Source organism: Trachurus japonicus, chromosome 21, assembly GCF_045865225.1.
Source record: "Trachurus japonicus isolate A0001 chromosome 21, Traja_1.0".
NCBI lineage: Eukaryota > Metazoa > Chordata > Actinopteri > Carangiformes > Carangidae > Trachurus > Trachurus japonicus.
In genome coordinates, this window is record NC_140927.1 from 37,366,710 (window position 1) to 37,387,021 (window position 20,312).

The window sequence follows — 20,312 nt, forward strand, 5'->3', positions numbered from 1 at the left end:
TGTCATTTGTAAAGTTGCTGCCGTGTACTCGACTGTGACACTGGAGACTGATTGACTGTCCAGTGTAGAGGACTGAACACTGAATTAGTGGAAAGTAAGACCCAGAACAAACAATAAACACTTGTTTTTAGAAACAAAAGAAGATGAGTGACATCAGACAGGATGAGGCTTCATTTCCAGTAGTATCCAGAGTATCTTAACGTTGTTTATATTTGCATCTCATTTATGTAGTCATCTCCAACATCAACAATGAATCTAAGTGCACTCAGGATCAGTGCATCGACATCATTGCTTAGGTCTTTTTCTTCACTGTAGTTCTTCACAGGGTAGATGCAGTTCATTGGAAATCCAACAGTGGTGCTGATCTTCTCCATCTGAGATTTAAAGAAACAGGATCAGTTTAAAAATGACTCCAATGATCTTCTCACAGTCAGATTTATCCAATAATAACTTATAGAATAGGCATGAACATGCACTTAAACAGGTAGCAGCAAAGTCTCTGAATTTTTGCTAAATCTTTACTTTATTTAATGCTGTATTTGTATTGCATTTTTGTCAACTACTGATGGACATTTCTGTGGGGAGAAGAGCTTATTCAAGAGAAGAGCTTTTTTCATTGAAACGGAGCAGGTCTGAAGATCTTATTTTAATGGTTGCCATATTGCTGCTGCTGCTACAAAGGTTAAAGGTTTGGAAGTGGCTGTTGTGACCTAGGTGACTATGATAATAAACTAATAAAAGCTTAGACCAGTCATAGATTTAAAGCAGAAGTAAGGTGAATGTTTGTGTTAATCTAAGTCTTAAATAGTTGTATCTTCCGACAGCAATCACTTCTATAGAGTGTTTGGTCTGAAACACGGGTCTGTCAGTCACTCTGCTCTGCTCTGAGCCCAGGAGAAAACTTTCCTTGTATCCTACAACCTTTATCCAATGAGGAGAGAGAACGGCATAAAGGGGCAGTCCTCTCTGTGTGTGCAGCCAAGGGATGCGCCTGAAAGTGGTGACGTAGGGACGAGGGCGGGGACTGCTAACTCCATCGGCTGACAGGAAGTTAGAGCCAAAACCACCGGATCGCTTACTTCTAAGTTTTTTATTTATTTATTTATTTTTAGCTTTTTTTTCTCCTTTATTTGATAGCACAGTATAGATAGACAGGAAAGGGGGAGGCAGAGAGAGGGGGAATGACATGCAGGAAAGGTCTGCCCGACGCGGGATTCGAACCAGGGACGCCTGCGTTGAGGACTGTAGCCTCTACATGGGGCTTTAACCACTGCGCCACACACTGCCGCCGGATCGCTTACTTCTGCTTTAAGCAAACAAATTATATTTGTGTTTAAGGTAACAGAAAAGGTGATAAAGGGAGGGGGGTAGGAACTTCTAGAAAGGGCGCAATTTCCACTTGGGACAGGGGGGACATGTCCCCCCCACTTTTCAAAATCATGGTTTTGTCCCCCCCACTTTTTACAGTTTGAAAACTAACAGTAGGCTCAGGCTGTAATTTGATATCAACAAGAAACCCTGTGCGTAGGCTACTGACGGCACGGCAGCCGGCCCTATTTGTGAACCAGAGATAGTGTAATCCTGCACATATTACTGTCAAGGAGAAGATGTGTTGTCCATAGCATTGAGCATTTGAGTAACACAAGGTTTTTTAAAGAAAATTATAAATAACCAATGAAATTAGATCCTGTAACTGTGACACAATTACATTCAAACATTGTTATAGAGGGTTAGGGTTAGCAAGTAGATGTATTAGTGCAGATAACTGAGGGATGATGCTCTAAACTCACCTTTATCTTCAGGTATTTGCTCTTGTAGACATTCTTCACATCACTTTCAGTGTCACCACAGGCCTCATCAATATGGGTCATGATGCACACTTGAGGAATATCTGACAATACAAGATGTTGCTGATTAATTTAACCATCTAATCAGGTGATCTGAAATTATTTGTACACATCAACATGGAGGGCACTGCAAAAGAAAAAAAGTTATGTAAGTAAGCCAAATAGGACATAAAATAAATCATTATAATAAAGATTATAAGGCATCAATGGTCTGTGGGAATGAGATTAATCAAGACCTGTTTGGCTTTCTTATACAGGCATCCAAACCATTACAGGCTAGGACCAGTACCGGATGTGAATCTGTCTAGACTAGAGCATGTTTTGTATGGTAACACATCTGCCATCTAGTGTGTTTGGTTCTGGTTCAGCATTGTGTGGATCTCCAGAAATGAGGGTTTGCTAGGGTGTGTGTGGGTCTGAATTTCAGCAGTTTAGATCTAGAATATTTTGTTGGTGACTACAAAAGTTGTTTGTGTGGTACATTATGTGCCACATGAACTGTAAAATTGTGTAAAATTTGGTTTATCGTCATCTACAGACTGTAGGCATTTAATTGAACAAGCAAGATACTGTTAGACTTCTGTTAACTCAAGCACGTGCCTGCGCTGTGTACAATGTTGACCCCCCCAATTGTCATGGTGTAATTCGCACTCTGCCAGGGCACATCATCAATTGGAGGCATAGTGACAGGACCGTCAACTGCCACACTTATAAATATCTTGCTTAGTATTTATACATGTCAAAATAACCAGTGAAAGCAGGACCATCCTTTGAGACAGTAGGAACCATCAGTGTTTTTTCTTTTTTACTTTCAATTATACACACGTGGCCAGATTGTAGAACAGGAGCTTTAGTGAACAGTTCTCTAAAAAAATGTTTTGGATTAGCACATGTTAACTCAATAGTTATATTGGATTTGTTCTTACCACGGTCTCTGGCTGCCTCTCTGATGGTTTTCATCTTCTGCAAGACTGATGCTTTAATTTCTGGCATGTTGGCTGAGATGACACAAACCAGAACGTGACATTTGTCATCTGCAGAGGGGGTTTTGTTGTAGTCCGAACATTGCTCTGACAGTACAGATGTGGTATGAAACTGTGAAACAATACAAGACTGAGTTACTTGATAAAAGTGAATGTAAACTTGGTTTTAGACATATGTTAACATATAAATCAAAATGTTAATACTGCTATAATCACTTCCTGCCATGAATATAGACACAGGTCTTATTTTGTTTGGACAGGGACTAAATGATTTGTAGCCAAAAGCCCAGTACCCCATACTCCCAGAGTATAGAGAATGTGAAGCTGACGTCACGCCGCTTTGCGTTGTGCGACGTCGGCACCATCTTTGGAGGAACGCAAACGTAAACAGAGAGTGGGGACTGGATTCAAGACCCAGATTTACTCTCCACTGACTGATCCAGACATCGTGAACTATCTGGTTTGTGGTATTACTGCATATACGACTGTGGCAGCAGTACTGTCCCACCATGATTACTTTTAAACTTTTTTTAGGGAGACGAGCAAGTGTTTACATCCACGATCCTCCAAAGATGGCGCCCAACGTCCCACAATGCAAAGCGGCGTGACGTAACTTCACATTCTCTATACCCCTCACAGAGGTTCTTGGGGCACATGGTCATAATCTCAAATCACTTGCTGGAGACATGGGAAGACAGATTCCTCATTGTTTTTTCTGAATCTGGGGACCAAGAGTTGGTCAACCTAAAGTGTGATCCCCTGATAGTTGGAGCACACCCTAAAGATTGGAACCACATGGATGCTCCAGTTGGTGACTAGAAGAGTACCTGCCACATGCGCTTAGACCCTGAAAGCAGGAGATCACTGATTCAGCTTCTGTGTCTATCCTGTGCTGCATGTCTGTTCTCCTGTTAACTTCCCTTGTTTAAAATTCAGTCTCTATTATCCCATCTGAATACAGGCAACACTGGTCTACACATGCTGGGTCTCATTCATGAAATGTGAGCAGCACGGATTTGTATACGGTGTGCAGTGGAAATTTATGTGGATTTCCGCATTCATCAATCTTTTAGTAGTGCTGATCTTATAGCTACTCACAAAATCTACACCTGCTCCTCACTGTGTCTACTGGTGGTCACAGTCTCCTTATATGGCTATTCATGGGCGGAGATCTATGCTAACTGATGATCACCGGGGGCGTGCTGTTAATTTGTGATGGGTTGGCATTCATCATCTTACACACGTGCTTACGACCAAATCTGAGATTCCCACACCGTTCGTGAATCTGGAGTAGAGTTTTAGTAGCGTGGACTATTATGTGCAAATATACAGATGACTAATGTTTCATGAATGAGACCCGCTGAGTGCAGATGGTTTGCAGATGGATAAGATGTATCTTCTCGCCTTTCCAACCAGGGAATAACACAGTGTTGTGTTTTAATTGGGAAAAAAGGTCATGAAATTACCTTGGCTGGAACAAATAAAAAATGAAATGAAATGTGACCTGTGTTTTTAGGTGTGATGGTATGAATGCAGATTGTTTATGATACAGAGTCTCACCCAAACAGAACAAATTTAAAGCAGAAGTAAGGTGAATGTTTGTGTTAATCTAAGTCTTAAATAGTTGTATCTTCCGACAGCAATCACTTCTATAGAGTGTTTGGTCTGAAACACGGGTCTGTCAGTCACTCTGCTCTGCTCTGAGCCCAGGAGAAAACTTTCCTTGTATCCTACAACCTTTATCCAATGAGGAGAGAGAACGGCATAAAGGGGCAGTCCTCTCTGTGTGTGCAGCCAAGGGATGCGCCTGAATGTGGTGACGTAGGGACGAGGACCAATAGATCCATGACGAGGGCAGGGACTGCTAACTAAGTTAGCCAAAACGACCGGATCGCTTACTTCTGCTTTAAAACAATGTGACATTTGTACCTTGTAACCCTCCTTCACGTATCCCATCATGGCCAGTTTGATGTCATCAGGGTGAGCACCTCTCTTGTCTCCATCCTCCAGACCCATGACGTCATTCAAGACAATTGGGTGAACCGTTTCATCACTCTGTTTGATTGTATGGGTTTTGTACTAAATAAATAAAATATGGAAACAATTACCAGTAAGAATGATTAGCTGCCACCTTCAGACTGAAGACTTTACATTTTACACAGTGTGTCTGGAGGTGACTCCACTAAACAAACATGTGCAAACTTTGATTAAATCGGTACTTATTAAAAGAATAGTTCACCCAGAATTCAAATTTCCCTCATGATCTCCTCCCCCTCATGTGGACTAAGGGCTGGGAGAAGTTTCAGAGTCCTCCATGGCTTCTCTGAGTTACAGGGGGTCTCGGCGTAGCAGTGCATGTCCATATAACGGTTGCAAATGGATACCAACTGTCTTCATAACAAAAAGACACACCAAAAAACATACAAATACCTCCATGCTGCTCGTATGTAATGTCCGTCTTGGATTGAAGCCCCGAGGCGTGATTCGCGCGAGATTTGGACGGACCAGGAAGAGGAGCTTTCGTTACAAACAAGCTTGAAATATAGACTTATTTACTTTTTTTCGGGATAATTTCTCATTTCGGGGCTTCATTACCAGAGGGACATTACATACGAGCAGCGAGCAGCGGTATTTGGATGTTTTTTGGTGTGTCTTTTTGTTACTAAGACAGTTGGTATCCATTAGCAACCGTCATATGGACATGCACTGCTACGCCGAGACCCCCTGTAACTCAGAGAAGCCACGGAGGACTCTGAAACTTCTCCCAGCCCTTAGTCCACATGAGGGGGAGGAGATCATGAGTGACATTTGAATTTTGAGTGAACTATTCCTTTAATAGGGATGTGACAAGATCAAATGTGACACAGAAAAGCGTCCAGACTTGCATAGTTCCTCTTTAAGTGTGTTCTAAGAAGCTCTTAGTGCTAAGATTATCTTAACTGGATCTGGGATACATGGCCATTTAGCCTACTGTATCTTTCCGCCTTTTGGATGGGCCATACATCAATGACTGAGAATATTCATATGACTGTGTGTAGCAATATTTCATGATTAGATAAGGTAACTAGAAAATTTCCTTTGGGAAATTTTGAATGGGCCACGGGAGCTACTGCCGGTTTTGCCATCTCTGTCAACATGGGAATCAAACCCACGATCTTAAGGTCAAGACAGAGCTGATCAGACAGACACATGATCATCTTTCTATAAGCACTGATATGGAGGAGCTGTAACCACATTAGGTTACCTGTGTGTGTGTGTGTGTGTGTGTGTGTGTGTGTGTGTGTGTGTGTGTGTGTGTGTGTGTGTGTGTGTGTGTGTGTCTATGAGCTGCATCCTGTGTCAGTCTGATTTAGCTGTGTCTGTGTTTATAAACATTTAAACGAGTGCCAGGCGGATTGTTTATGAAGTTAACGAGCTCTGGCCTGAGAATCAGACGTTACCACGGCAACTCGAGGTGGTTACCACGGCGATAGGGGCCCCCCCAGGCTGAGACAGACAGAAACGTGGAGAAAAAGAGCCATTTTCTGCCTCTGCACCGGTCTCACATTTAGGCTTAGCGTGACAAAACGGTAACTCCTATCAGAACAAAACACAGATCAACGTTGCTCTAAGGACTTACTGAAAAATGTGGTACGATTTTGGGTTTCTACAGTAAATATTTTGGAGACGCTGGCAGTTTTAAAACATCGGACCGTTCTGCTTCTCTCAGAAAATCTTTGTATAGAGGGTATGCACGTGACGTCACGGTACTCAGAAGTCGCTGTGGAACGTCCACTGAGCGGCAAAAAGACAAGTGGCAGAGCCGCCAAAGTTTAAAAACCAGCAAGTAACAAAGTGATTTCCTCCGAGCCCACACAAGTCTGACATGTCTAGCTTTACCAGCATGTAAAGCAGCAGCATGACCTAACCACAAGTCTGACATGTCTAGCTTTACCAGCATGTAAAGCAGCAGCATGACCTAACCACAAGTCTGACATGTCTAGCTTTACCAGCATGTAAAGCAGCATGACCTAACCACAAGTCTGACATGTCTAGCTTTACCAGCATGTAAAGCAGCAGCATGACCTAACCACAAGTCTGACATGTCTAGCTTTACCAGCATGTAAAGCAGCATGACCTAACCACAAGTCTGACATGTCTAGCTTTACCAGCATGTAAAGCAGCAGCATGACCTAACCACAAGTCTGACATGTCTAGCTTTACCAGCATGTAAAGCAGCATGACCTAACCACAAGTCTGACATGTCTAGCTTTACCAGCATGTAAAGCAGCATGACCTAACCACAAGTCTGACATGTCTAGCTTTGCCAGCATGTAAAGCAGCATGACCTAACCACAAGTCTGACATGTCTAGCTTTGCCAGCATGTAAAGCAGCATGACCTAACCACAAGTCTGACATGTCTAGCTTTACCAGCATGTAAAGCAGCAGCATGACCTAACCACAAGTCTGACATGTCTAGCTTTGCCAGCATGTAAAGCAGCATGACCTAACCACAAGTCTGACATGTCTAGCTTTACCAGCATGTACAGCAGCATGACCTAACCACAAGTCTGACATGTCTAGCTTTACCAGCATGTACAGCAGCATGACCTAACCACAAGTCTGACATGTCTAGCTTTGTCAGCATGTAAAGCAGCATGACCTAACAGAGCTGCTAGAAATCTTGAGGATACGTCTCACTTTGACCGAGTTACATTCAAGAACCTGTTCTCAATGACGGAAAGTAAATTCACTGGAGCGGTCATTGTTTTCGATCGATCAGCTGTGTTTACAGTTTCAGGTGTATGATGTATGATGTTAGACAGATAAATTAGTCTCTAACACATCCTACAGTTTGACTGGTCAGAGTTTTTCAGAATAAAAGCAGCTCGTGTTTTAGTGTCGGGAGTCACTGTCAGGACGACAGTAACAGCTGTAATCTCGTCCCTCTGCACAGTAAGAGTGAACCTCTGTCACTCCGGTGCCGTGGTCACTCTGTGTGTTACAGGATTGTCAGTGTCCCAAGAGCAGACGGTTTTGGGGAGCTGGTTGTCGATTCCTTTTGAGATATAAGATATTTTATCCAGTTTATGAGTCCACCGCTATCCGCCAGCACGTTGAGGGAGGTTTGTTTTGCCACTCAGTCCGGGCAACGTGACGTAAACGCATACCCTCTATTGGAGTCAATGAGGAGCAGAGACAGACGTGGCCGCACTCAGAGGCTGATTCTGTAAATTCTGTAAGTCTCTCTGATATTTTGAGCACATGATGAGAGAGATAACAAGTTTGTCTACAAATTTGGAAAAAATCATGTGTGTAGAGTGTAAATTGTGGCCGGGCCGAGTGTGGAAAGAGAAAAAATAAGGAATTTTCTAACCGATGATGTCACCCACTCTGACACGAACATTCCATGCAATACACACCCATTATAATCTCATAATTTCTCCAAAAATGATCATGGTCATTGAACAGGGATTGATCAAAAACTATATGACCTATCAAAACATGGAGTAATACGACAATACACAAGACTTGTGTCTACTGTTTAAAGTTTAAATGAAGTCTCTAGGTGAAAGTATACCTGAGCAGTAGACGTTTGTTAAACTCCAATGATTGGTCTTTTTCGCTCTTTTTTTTCTGCCCGTCCCATTGACGTACATGCAAAATTTTGCGCAGTTTTACGTCGCAAAAAATTCGTAAACGGTTGAGAAAAGTAATAGCACACCGATCCCGATCAAACCGCAGGACCAGTGGCCGGTGCGATGGCCCGTGGCCCTAAATATTGTGTCACAGGAGAAAGTTTTCATACTGTGTTTGTGAAGCTGAGCTCAGACTTAGCTGCGCTGGCTGCAGCCCTGATAACTGTCCTCCCCCGTATGACACTGCTGACAGAGTTGATGAAGCTGGACTTTCCAGCACCAACTGGTCCATAGAGCAGAATTCTAAGATGTTTGATGCCATCCTTTGGCTTGTAATTCCTCAGGTAATCCAGATCTTCTTCTTTGTCTCTGTTAGAATAAAAATTGTTTAGATATCAAATAATTTTTGTTGTCACTTGTTGAGGAGAAATCATTTAAATATTGTTTTGTCTCAGATACTTTTGCCTCATTTGACCAGCTCAGAGCTAAATTTGATTTACCAAAATCAATTTTTTAAAGATTTTTACAGGTTCGGGATTGGATTCGTAACCAAACACGATCATATCCTGCAATCCCTGAACAACAGCCCATGGATACTTTATTTCCAACAGTTCCATCTAACGAAGGCATAATATCCACTATATATATGAAACTCTCATCTTTATAGTTGGCATCTCTTGATGCACTGAGGTTGCTTTCACACCTAACCAAGCAGACTCGGTTCGCTTGGGGGGCTGAAAGATGCAACATTGTTGCATTTTATCACTTGGTTCGGTTCCGCGTTCACACTGCAATTTCTGAACTGCACCAAACTAAAGGAGGACAGTGTGAAAGCACCCTGAGAGAAGCATGGCAAGCCAATCAGAATTTACAAATTACAGATACTGAATGGTCAGACATATTTTCTAGAATACACTCCTCATCAATTTGTGCCAGACATAGCCTACTTCAATTTAAAGTAGCACATAGGCTGCACTTGTCCAAAGCCAGGATCGCAAAGATGTACCCAGCAATGGATAATTTGTGTTAATAGATGCAAATTTTCACCTGCAACATTAGCCCATACATTCTGTTTTTTGTCAGAGGCTCTCAGGTTACTGGTCATCTATATTCAATGCCCTATCAAAGAGTTTTTGACACTGAACATGCTTCCTTGTGTTTACAAATTGTGTCACATCTGACCTCTCTGTTGTCCCACCTTAGCTTCTCTCCACTGGCTTCCTGTAGGATTTAGAATAGACTTCAAAATCCTTCTGCTGACTTATAAGGCTCTTAATGATAAAGCTCCAACCTATCTGAAAGAACTAATCATTCCTTACTGTCCTACCAGAGCACTCCGCTCCCAGAACGCAGGTCTGTTAGTGACTCCCAGTATCTCTAAAAACAGAGTGGGAGGTAGAGCCTTCAGTTACCGGGCTCCTTTACTGTGGAACCAGCTCTCTCCATGGGTCAAAGAGGCAGACACTCTAACTACATTTAAGTCTAGACTGAAGACCTTCCTTTATGACAGGGCTTTTAGTTAGGGCTGGTTCAGGTAGCTCTGAACCATTTTATAGCTACGCTGCTACAGTATAGGCTTAGACTGCTGGGGACACATCTGGTTACACAGAGCCCTCTCCTCTCCTCTCCACTCCTCTCCTCTCCCCTCCTCTCCTCTCCTCTCCTCTCCTCTCCTCTCCTCTCCTCTCCTCTCCTCTCCTCTCCTCTCCTCTCCTTTCCTCTCCCCTCTCTGTCCTTTTTCAGAAAAAGGGTCCTATAATACCTTTACTGTAATGTGGATGATAGGCCCAAACACAGAGGCTGGTTTTGCATTACTGTAATGCGTGGACATGGTCTCAAGGCACAGAGAATTTAGTGTTACTCACCCCCAGTTTATTTCCCTCCAAGGTTCACTGAAGCCTGACCGGAAGGATATACACAATGACACAGGAAACAAACAATATAACTAATTATTAGCTATCATTAAATGTAGTTGGTTGTGTTGTCAATTAAGCTTAAATGCAATGTTGGATCATAAGATAAGATAAGCACACATGCATATTCAGTCTGTGCAAAAAGTGAACATTTTCATGTTCTTACTGGGAAATGGAGAACGTGCAGGTCCTGGAAAGAAATATTAGATATTATAATTAATACATGAGTGTTTATTATGCTACCATAATATGTATCTTTGCATTTTTATTTTTTGTAAAAGAGACCTTAAGTCAAATTGGCACAAAAGATGACAGGTAAAATCCATAATCTTTGCCAGCAAAAAAGGATTCACATTTCTTTGGCAAAAATGCAAACACACGTGGTGTAGCTACCAAGCTTGGACCCTGTTGCAAAACATATTTTGTAACATAAGATATGACAAGGATCTTAGTTAGTCATATATAAGGAGAGGGGGTGGAAGTTTATAAGTTTTACTTCTTCTCACTCCTTTTCGAATATGTATTCTATATCTCATGTTTAAATGTTTTGTGTTATTCTCTTTTTTTATCATTTTATTTTCATATTCGAAATAAACACTTCAATCAATCATTCAATCAATCAATCAATCAATCAATCAATCAATCAATCAATCAATCAATCAATCAATCAATCAATCAATCAATCAATCAATCAATCAATCAATCAATCAATCAATCAATCAATCAATCAATATTTTATAGTAAACTTAATTCTCCATCTCATGCTCTCTCTGTTCTGTTCCTATAATGAAAAAAGCTTAATTTATCTCCTTTGCTCTGGAACAACCCGCTGACATTATGACAACTGATCTTAATAAAAGTATAAGCTGCAGCAGCTGTAAAGGGCCCTCGCTCTCCTGCCTAATGTAGCTTTACTAACTTGTTGAGCATGTTTTAGGCCAGGAATGAAGTTGATGGGGTGAACTGAGGCAAATTTGTATGTGTCAAAGAGTGAGAAATGGTAGACTAGAGCCTGCAGCAGCCCTGTGTGCGGGCTCTACGTCTCTCTACTGTTTCTCAATATTAAGCCCAGCACCCACAGTGATGTGCGTATAGCCAAACCCACCTTCAAAGAGTGAGAAATGGTCATTTCCTGTTTTTGCTCCTGAAATGGCAGCACCACAGCAGCCACACCCATTGATGTACAAAAAAGCTTTAGATTTTTTGGTTTTGAAGCTTTTGAAGCCGAATTTGTCTAGCTGAGGTGTACCCGATCTGGGGCCTCATTTATCATTGTGGATACACCTTTTTTTACACCATTTTCCCCCGTTTTGTGCGTACGCACTTTTCTCCGCCAAATTTGGGATCTATCAAGCCAAAACCTGACGGGGAAAAGTGCGGACATTTACACCCATTTTGACCCTGGCGTACCGTGATTTACGCCTTTTTTGAGGAACAGGAGGAATTGGCGACACCGTTGCTGAGTCAGAGAACTGCAGTGTGAGAGGGAGAGAGGAGCGGAGTACATTTAGAAGAGCACAGAGGATTTTTTGAAGTAATTGTGGTAGTGGTGGGCCGTTGATGCTGGCAATCCAACCCGCTCTATAATAACATTAGGCTCTATGTTAATTGATAAACAGAGCGGATTGAGGATTTTGCTTTTTTGATTAGGCTGTGTGACGTCTGACAAGGATCAAACCATCCAAGTTTAAAAACACATCGGCAGCAGCTCACACTGATCTGCAGCCTAGACTGTTATTATTCTGTCACCTGAGTTAACGAGGTGCACGTGTGTTTGGATCTGACGAGAGAATAAAGAGTGAGACAACGCGGCCCTGAGGAGGAACTGTGAAGGACTCAGCTGTAATGGAAAATGACCTAAACCGAGTCCAGTAGAGCTGTAACTGTGAAGTGGAAAGGCGTGCAAAGTAATGGTAACTATCGTCCTGCTTCCTACATTGTTTTAGCCTAGGTAAAAAAAAAAAAAAGATTTTCTGGGATAAAAGGGCAGATTAGCCTACATAAAATTCTTCTTCTTTCTGCTCCTGTTTGTTGAGATTTGGGAGGTTTTTGTTTTTATTGTAGCTTATTAAAATGCAAGATCATTTTTCTGACTGATTTATTGCCCGTGTATCTGCTTTCGGAGAAGTTCCGCTTCTTTCCCCCGCCCTCCGCCCGTTGTCTCCGTTGTCACTTTGTTGTCACTTTGTAGCCACTCCACAGAGCCACATGGCTAATTAAATATGCACGTGCTGACCATATATAGTTGTATATAGGCGTTCCGGGGGCGGAGTAAGAGGTGTGTTCACGTGTGCACCATTCTTGGGTCCGGTGTGATTTATTGCGGAGAGTTGTGCGTACGCACAGTTTGATTGATCTGAAAAAGGTGTAAATATTTTGGGTGTACGCCATTTTCGTCTTTTCGCCGTACGCAAATATTTAGTCGCAGTTTTACACCCTCTTTGATAAATGAGGCCCCTGGAGTCGATTGGACAAAGTCCCTCAGAGGAGTTCATTCAAGTACCATGTGCAACAGCTTCAGTTTATTCTGAAAAGTGCTGGGGACAATAACGATATGCTGTAATGTGTTTTGAGGGGTGCTGGGTACAATTATCTTGCGTTCATTTTGACTCTTTTTAACGCTACTAGAGGTGACCCCAAATAGTCGTTGATTGGATTCAGAGGAGTCTGAATCAACTCATCACAAAATGTGGTTATGAAAAAAAGATCCATGAAGAGGTCCCCGTACCGAGTGCTATTCCGTTCAGGCCGGGTCAGAGGGAGAGAAAAGGTTTATGACGTTTCCCTTGTTGGGTCCTCAACCCACATGTTTCCAAACAAAGGACCAGACCAGAACAAAGGATGCGCGCCAGCACCGAACGTCCGTTAAATCACATCCAGGTGTGATTCCACCCAGATGTTCAAACACTGGCCTCCCATTGGTCAGCACCTGGGGGAAGCCCCAGGGGTCCCCGTGACGTCAGCAAAGGTTTAAGTGCCACGGCGACGCGCTGCTCCTTGCTTTTTCCCAGGTAACGAAGTGCTGCAAGGAGCTCCGGCTTCACGCAACCAGTTACTAAAGGGGGCGCACCAAACGTTTGGACTCAAGACCTAGGCCGCAGTTCTGAGCTTGCTGGACAAGTAAACTGCCTCAAGTTTCATCTGAAACTCCTGGATCCTGTGGAGACCGCGCGTGCTTATTGATTATTAATGCTTAATAATTATTGTCAATCACCAAACTCCTATGCAAATCCCCAACACCCTTAATTGGAGGTAAAATTGTATTTGGGCCAAAGTATATTTACAAGATTTAACTGAGTGACTCGTTCTCTATTTCTATCGATCACGTAGCACCTGTACACACACACACACACACACACACACACACACACACACACACACACTCCACAAAAACAGTGTCCCCAGCGTTAGGGTTAGGCGCTGAGCGCAAGGGCCTGATCATCATTGCTTGCAGCTTTAATTTGTATTTGTTTTCAACTATTTGGAAAGATTTTGCTTTCTAAAAAATGCTTTCAGTAAGAGGAAAGTGAAAATCTATTGAAGAATATGGTAATACAGGATAAATTCATTCATGACATTTCAAGAATAAACTTTTCATGGTAGTTTCGGTTCAAACAACAGTAAATGTGTGCTAGTAAATGTCTCAACTGTTTCTCTACCACTATACAGCAGTGGGAGTAGAACTTCCTTGTTACTGAAGCTTTGTTGAACCGTGGGTTCACTACAGCATGGATTAAGATTATCAATAGCATGAATGCTTATTAGATGAGGATGTGTTCTCTTTGTGTCTTACCTGATCTCCCAGGTGCCAGCACCTCATTTGTTTCTGTGAAAGATAGAAAGGAAGTTTAACAGAACATGCCTGATAAATGTGATTGTATCATGATAGCCAGATAGCTGATGAATTTGCCGCAGCCTGAAGACAGTCACCCACATTCCATTATCAGTTTCCTGGGTTACTATTCAATTTTTGCCAAATTAGTTACATATAACTTTAACCTGTCATAGCAATATTAAATAGAAAGGTGGGGTGACAGTTTAGACAAAGCATCTCCCTCGCGCCCCTGTGAGCTCAAGCTGGGTTCAGCCGGGTTCAGCCGCGCTCGAGCGGAACGGGGGGGAGAAAAAAGTGTATTTCTTTTACTGTGTGGAGATCTCCAACAACGGAGTCGGGGAGAAAGCAAGTGGGACAGCGGGGTGTCGGAGTGGAGGTGTGTCGGAATGGAGAGCCGTCCCCTACACTACACTACTGCAGAATTGTCTCAGTTGTGTCAGTTGTAAATCTGTAAAAAAAAATTATACAGCACTTTTCACAGGTAAAAATCACAATGCTTTACAATATTGAAGACGACTTTGATTTTCACTTGTGCATAGCTATATTTAAAAAAAACCATTGAAGTCCACCAGTCTGTGACTTTTCCTAAAATGATGTTGGGCAGCAGTCTGGCTACTTCACACATGCACGGCGCAGAAATTATTTTCCAGACTGGACAGACTGGTTGTGGAAGAGTTGTAGCCTACATGCAGGGGGAAAATATCAATATGATATCAAAAGAAAACATAATTCATTTTATAAAGCCAGGTTGCAATCCTGCGTCGGTATGATGGACAGCTCCATACCTGACATATCAAACAAAGAAAACTATAGACTATGGATGTTGCCATAAAAAAAAAAAAAATGTATTCGGCAGAAACCCAGTTTTACAGGCGGGGGCAGGGCCCCTACGGCCCCCCCCCCCCTCCAAAAAAAGTGTCTCAACCCGTTTTGTTGATCAATAGACATACATTACATTATATAGGGCTTATAGAGCGTCAACAGTGATGGGGGGTGGGTGAGAGGGGGTCATCATCACCACCACTACTTCAAAAAATCCTAGGGGAAACACTGTGTAGCTACTCCGCTCCTCTCTCCCTCTCACACTGCAGTTCTCTGACTCAGCAACGGTGTCGCCAATTCCTCCTGTTCCTCAGAAAAGGTGTAAATGCCGGTACGCCAGGGTCAAAATGGGTGTAAATGTCTGTATGTTTCCCCGCCAGGTTTTGGCTTGATAGATCCCAAATTTGGCGGAGAAAAGTGCGTACGTACAAAACGAGGGGAAAAGGATGTAAAAAAAAAAATAAATAAAAAAAAAGGTGTATCCACAATGATAAATGAGGCCCCATAACTTTTTTTGTTATTTTGACCTGTTGCCATTTTCTGCAAATAAAAGCTTTAAATGATTTTATTATTTCCAATTTCCAATTTGGGAGAAATAAATGAAAACAGAATAAATTAAGCACTACAAGGAACAGGAGAAAATTAAGTTTGATCACAAGGTTCATTAAAATGTTATGTAGCTACTACATACGATGAAGATCAAGTGTTCTAATGCAGGTGAAATAATTACACTTTTGAACCGAAGACAAAACTTGGAGGAAACTGCATCAGCAGTGGATTGAGGAGATGTACTCACCTGTCTGAGGTTTTGAATTTGATCCACCCATCTCTGTGATGTTGCTGTCTCTGGAGCAAAGTGGAATATGAAGAGAGTTTGTCCAGAGTAAAGAAGCTCCTTAAAGTTCCCACCCACTCCCACGCCCTGTTGTTTCACTTTAAAGAGACACAAGGTTTTAATCCTAAAAATCCTAAAAACATTGCACACATTTTAATCAACAGTTCATGACAAAGTTAAGTGGAAAGTCACAACTACACTATACTCAATTTAATTTAATCCTGTTGATGTGCAACACACACACACACACACACACACACATGCACGCACACACAAACTCACCAATGTGCGCACACACATTCCTTTTAAGTCATGTGACTCAGTAACAGAAAACAAAACGAGCTGCTCTGCACCATCATTATATCATTATTTCAAATGGCATCGCCCGGGCAAGGTGAACAGGTACGTGCGTTTAAAGTTCAGGTTTTTCTCCTATGGACTGTTGTTATATAATCAATGTCTTTTAACTATTGATGTAGTTACTGCCATGCACCACTCTGTGTTTTCTTTTTGAGGAACTCAGAAACAAGTTTTTTGAAACAAACTTGAAATATTCACACCACAAAAATGACAAACATGAGAAGTCACTGATTCGACTAAATATGCACATTTTTAAGTTTTTACAGTGTGTATGAACAGTGTGGTGACTGAATCAAACTGGACTGAGTCCAGTTCTAACAGTTGGGACACAGTGTAGTCTTCATTATTCACAGTGACCAACTGTTCCTTCATTTGGTGAGAAGGAGTATTTTACAGAAGGCCAGTGAAGGCATCACAGAGGACTAGGGCCCGACCGATATGGATTTTTTGGGGCCGATGCCGATTACGATTATTAGGGGGTAAAAAATCCGATAACCGATTAATCGGCCGATTATTTTTTTTAATATAAAGTTTTAAAATTTTATTAATTTAAGTAATATATCTACATAAATTATATAATATATAAATTAGGGCTGCCAAAATTTCCTTGGTCAATTGGTTGCAGGAAAAAACAACAACATTTGGAGCCCTGTCTTGTCAAAATTAAGTCAAAATCAATATGACTGAACTGTGAAAGGCTATAGGGCTTTTATTTTGAAGGGCCACATACAGGAAGTCATGACACGTGACACTTTTTTGTTGTTGTTGTTGTGGTTTTTTACACGGCACGGTGGTCTCTCTCTCTCTCTCGCTCTCTCTCTTTTTTTTTCTTTAGCGAATGTTGTTCCAGACGTTTCTGGTTTGTTGACTCCGACGTGGAAGCACGTATCACCGCTGTTTTCAATGTTTAGCGGGTGCTGCCGTGAGCCCCGGTCCCACAGCTCTCAGTGTGTCACGGAGCAGAGACATGATTGTCCCGCTGCAGTCAGAGACCCGCACCGCCGCCCCTCCTCCCCCCGTGTTACAGCCTCAGTCAGCTCAGTCACTCACCCACCTCATCTAGGTACTGTGTTTATTGGTGATAAACGGGCATACTGCCTGTAATTAGCCTACGGTAAAACCCGACCGGCTTGTTGAATCTCAGACCCAACACGGCCGGAGTCACGAGCATTAATTAATTCACCCGACCGCGGCAAAAAAGAAAAGAAAAGGCAAGCATGTCCTGCTCAGTCATTCTGCTGTGAGGTGGTTAGTGGATAGTGGAGAGAGAGGATGCGCCCTCTACAGGATAAATAGCCTAATGTCGGGGGATCTTTTTAAATGGGGGAACATTTTCAAAGTAAAACCAAGTCTTATTCCCTGCATTTTATTTCTGAAAATATCGGCGACAATCGACGAGTTTTGGCCGATTACCGATTAGTCTCAAATGGGCTATAATCGGCCGATTTAATCGGCTCACCGATAAATCGGTCGGGCCCTACAGAGGAGATCACTGATGTCTTTTCCTAGTTCCTGTCAGCATTTTAATTCAGATGGAGGCTTTTTTATTGAGTCATTAGGACATCCTGATAATAATCAATTATAGTAATAAAATAAATTGATTAGATTAGATTTATTGGTCCCCATGGGGAAATTGGGAATTGGGGAAGTAGTTTTTCTATGTCTTGTGGAGACAGCACATGGTCGTCCTTAAAGTTTGTTTTCTGTGGCAGTTAAAACACAAATCCTGATCATAGTGAAGTCTGGGATCCCTCACAGTGAAGCATGACTCAGTAACTGTATGATTAGATCAGGTGTTAATGAGATATCCAGGGTAAAGGCTTAGACCAGGGCTGTTCAATTACAAATTCAGTGGGGCCAGATTTTAAAACCGAGACCTTAAGCTGGGCCGGACATTTTCAGCGGTCAATAAGGAGGAGGTTATTACAAATGAGGGGCATTTTTAAAACCCAGCATTAGCTAAACAACTTACTAAACAAAAGAGAGTAAGTCAATAAAAGTAGTAGAGATAGTAGTAGTAAAGATGTAGTTGTTAATGCTTTGAGGTTTTTTTAGGAACTAAAAGTTTCCTGGGGCCTACTGTCCTCTGAGTTTCCACTGAGGTTTACAGCAGGGGGTTATGTAAATCACTAAATGTAGCCTAGTCTTAAAATTAGGCCTAAAAATGAACACAAATTTTTTTCTCTAACATATTTTGATTGGTGAAAAACGAGGAGCAAAAAGCCGTTTTGGGGCAAATTACTCTAGGTAGGCTATTTGATAACGGATTATTCCTTTGAAAAGTAGCTATCCCAGTCAAGTTACTGTTCTGATTCCATTGCAAGCAGGCTAGTTGCGTTGAAATTAAATTATTGGTTACTTCAACCCCTTCCCTAAAAAAAAAAAAAAAGGACAGCGGAGCATGGCGTGCTGTCACTGCGTGGACGGTGCTCATGTGTGACTGAAAGCAGTGGAGAGACTGGTGGAGTATTAACCAGCCACCACGGTTTATTGTTGGCTGATGGGAGGGCTGAGGATCGGTCAGCTGGTCTCCAGAAACACCGTGTCGTGCCCCAGCGGCCCGGTGTGGAGTGAGGTCCGTCGGTCCCGGACGGACGGTGTCTCTCGCTGACCTGTAGCGCTGCGCACCACAGGACCACGGAGGGCAGCCTCGGCCTCGGCCGTCCGGACGTCCACCGCGGTGAAGCCTCCCGCTCCGTGACGAGCGGCTGTGGCCCGACACGGTGTTTCTGGAGACCAGCTGACCGACCAAGCCTCGGTTCTACCGGTAACTTTCAAAACAACGCACTGACCGGGTGGGTGGGTTGCGTGTTGCTAGGCTGCGTTGAGTGGTGCATTCACTGTCTGAACCACAGTAGGAATTTGGAGTTCTCGCAAAACGTGTCTCCCTCTGTTTTTGTTTTGTTTTATTTTGGGGGGGGTCACCGCGAGTCGGGCCACTCGGACATTGGTTCGGGGCCGGATGTGGCCCGCGGGCCGCCAATTGAATAGCCCTGGCTTAGACATCTTAAAACAACCTCATAGTTGGTTCTTATCTGCACAACAACGTTGGTTTGTAAAAGTTGTTGTTCTGTAAAGGAAGCATGTACTATAAGGTGAATATGGAACCCTGAGGAACTCTAAGTTTAACTTTAAATACTACATGTGATTTATTTTTTATTTCTTAAGAAAACTCTACGTCAGATTCATGAATGCATTCTTAACCCGCAGAAATGTACAGATGTAGCCACCTCGAAGTTCCCCCTGGTCCCTGGTGGGGCCTCCGCGGGACCGTGATGGGTCCGTGGCGGCTCCGTGACGGGCTCCCGCTTGGCCCGTGGCGATAATTTAATCCCCCGCGATGACGTAGTGAACGCAGCCACGACTGTTAACGCCCCTCTGCAGCCCGTGTGAGAATCAGCTGCAGTGTCTCATTTGTCCACGGGGAGGAGCAGTGATTTTGACCCGAGTTAATCTGTCAATCACTTTTCCTCCTCCTTTCTTTTTTCCCTGAGATGAATTGCTATAATTGCCTCCAAAACAGGCGATCTATAAGTAACTTCAAAGATAAATAAACACCGACAGAGCACAAATAAAAATGTATATCACTCGCAGTTTACCTGTCTACAGAATTTGCATTCTAGTAAATGTTTGCCTTGTGGTGGTTTTAATGTTAACACTGAAGCATACGGTGCGCAAATAAACCCTAACCAATAAATAAACAACATGCCAACGTGTCCGTGAATATACACGCATGAGACTATATGTGTAAAATGAAAGTGTGGTCCTAAGTGACCGGCCTTATTCAAACAAGAGGAAAGAGAAATAATTATGAGGTTCATAAATTAAAACACCATGATTGTGCGTCGTGTGCCCTCGCCATGGCACAGCTGAGACTTAACATACTTGATGTTTTTTGTTTGTTTGTGTGAAACCTGTAATATAAACAGTTATTTACAAGCCCCTCTTTCAGTTTTTGCCAGTCAGCATCTCTGGCTTGCTCATTCACTCCTGATCCGCAAATAAATAAATAAATTTCTAGTGACCACAGCGCGTCACGTCTCACGGCTGAAATACACTGGGAACGGCCGCGACGCGAAACGTACGTTGTGCGACAGC

At 42.6% G+C, this 20,312-nt stretch overlaps 1 protein-coding gene across 1 annotated transcript; it reads right to left on the reverse strand.

Moving 5' to 3' along the window:
• Positions 1 to 206: 206 nt before the first annotated feature.
• LOC146965764 (interferon-induced protein 44-like) lies at positions 207 to 15,846 on the reverse strand. The gene is made up of 8 exons (XM_085766402.1): positions 15,816 to 15,846; positions 14,156 to 14,188; positions 10,315 to 10,348; positions 8,620 to 8,818; positions 4,760 to 4,909; positions 2,774 to 2,942; positions 1,791 to 1,891; positions 207 to 374 (listed from the first exon to the last, which is right to left on the reverse strand). The coding sequence occupies exons 1-8, from the start codon at positions 15,844 to 15,846 to the stop codon at positions 207 to 209; spliced, it is 885 nt and encodes a 294-aa protein (XP_085622528.1).
• Positions 15,847 to 20,312: the final 4,466 nt, after the last annotated feature.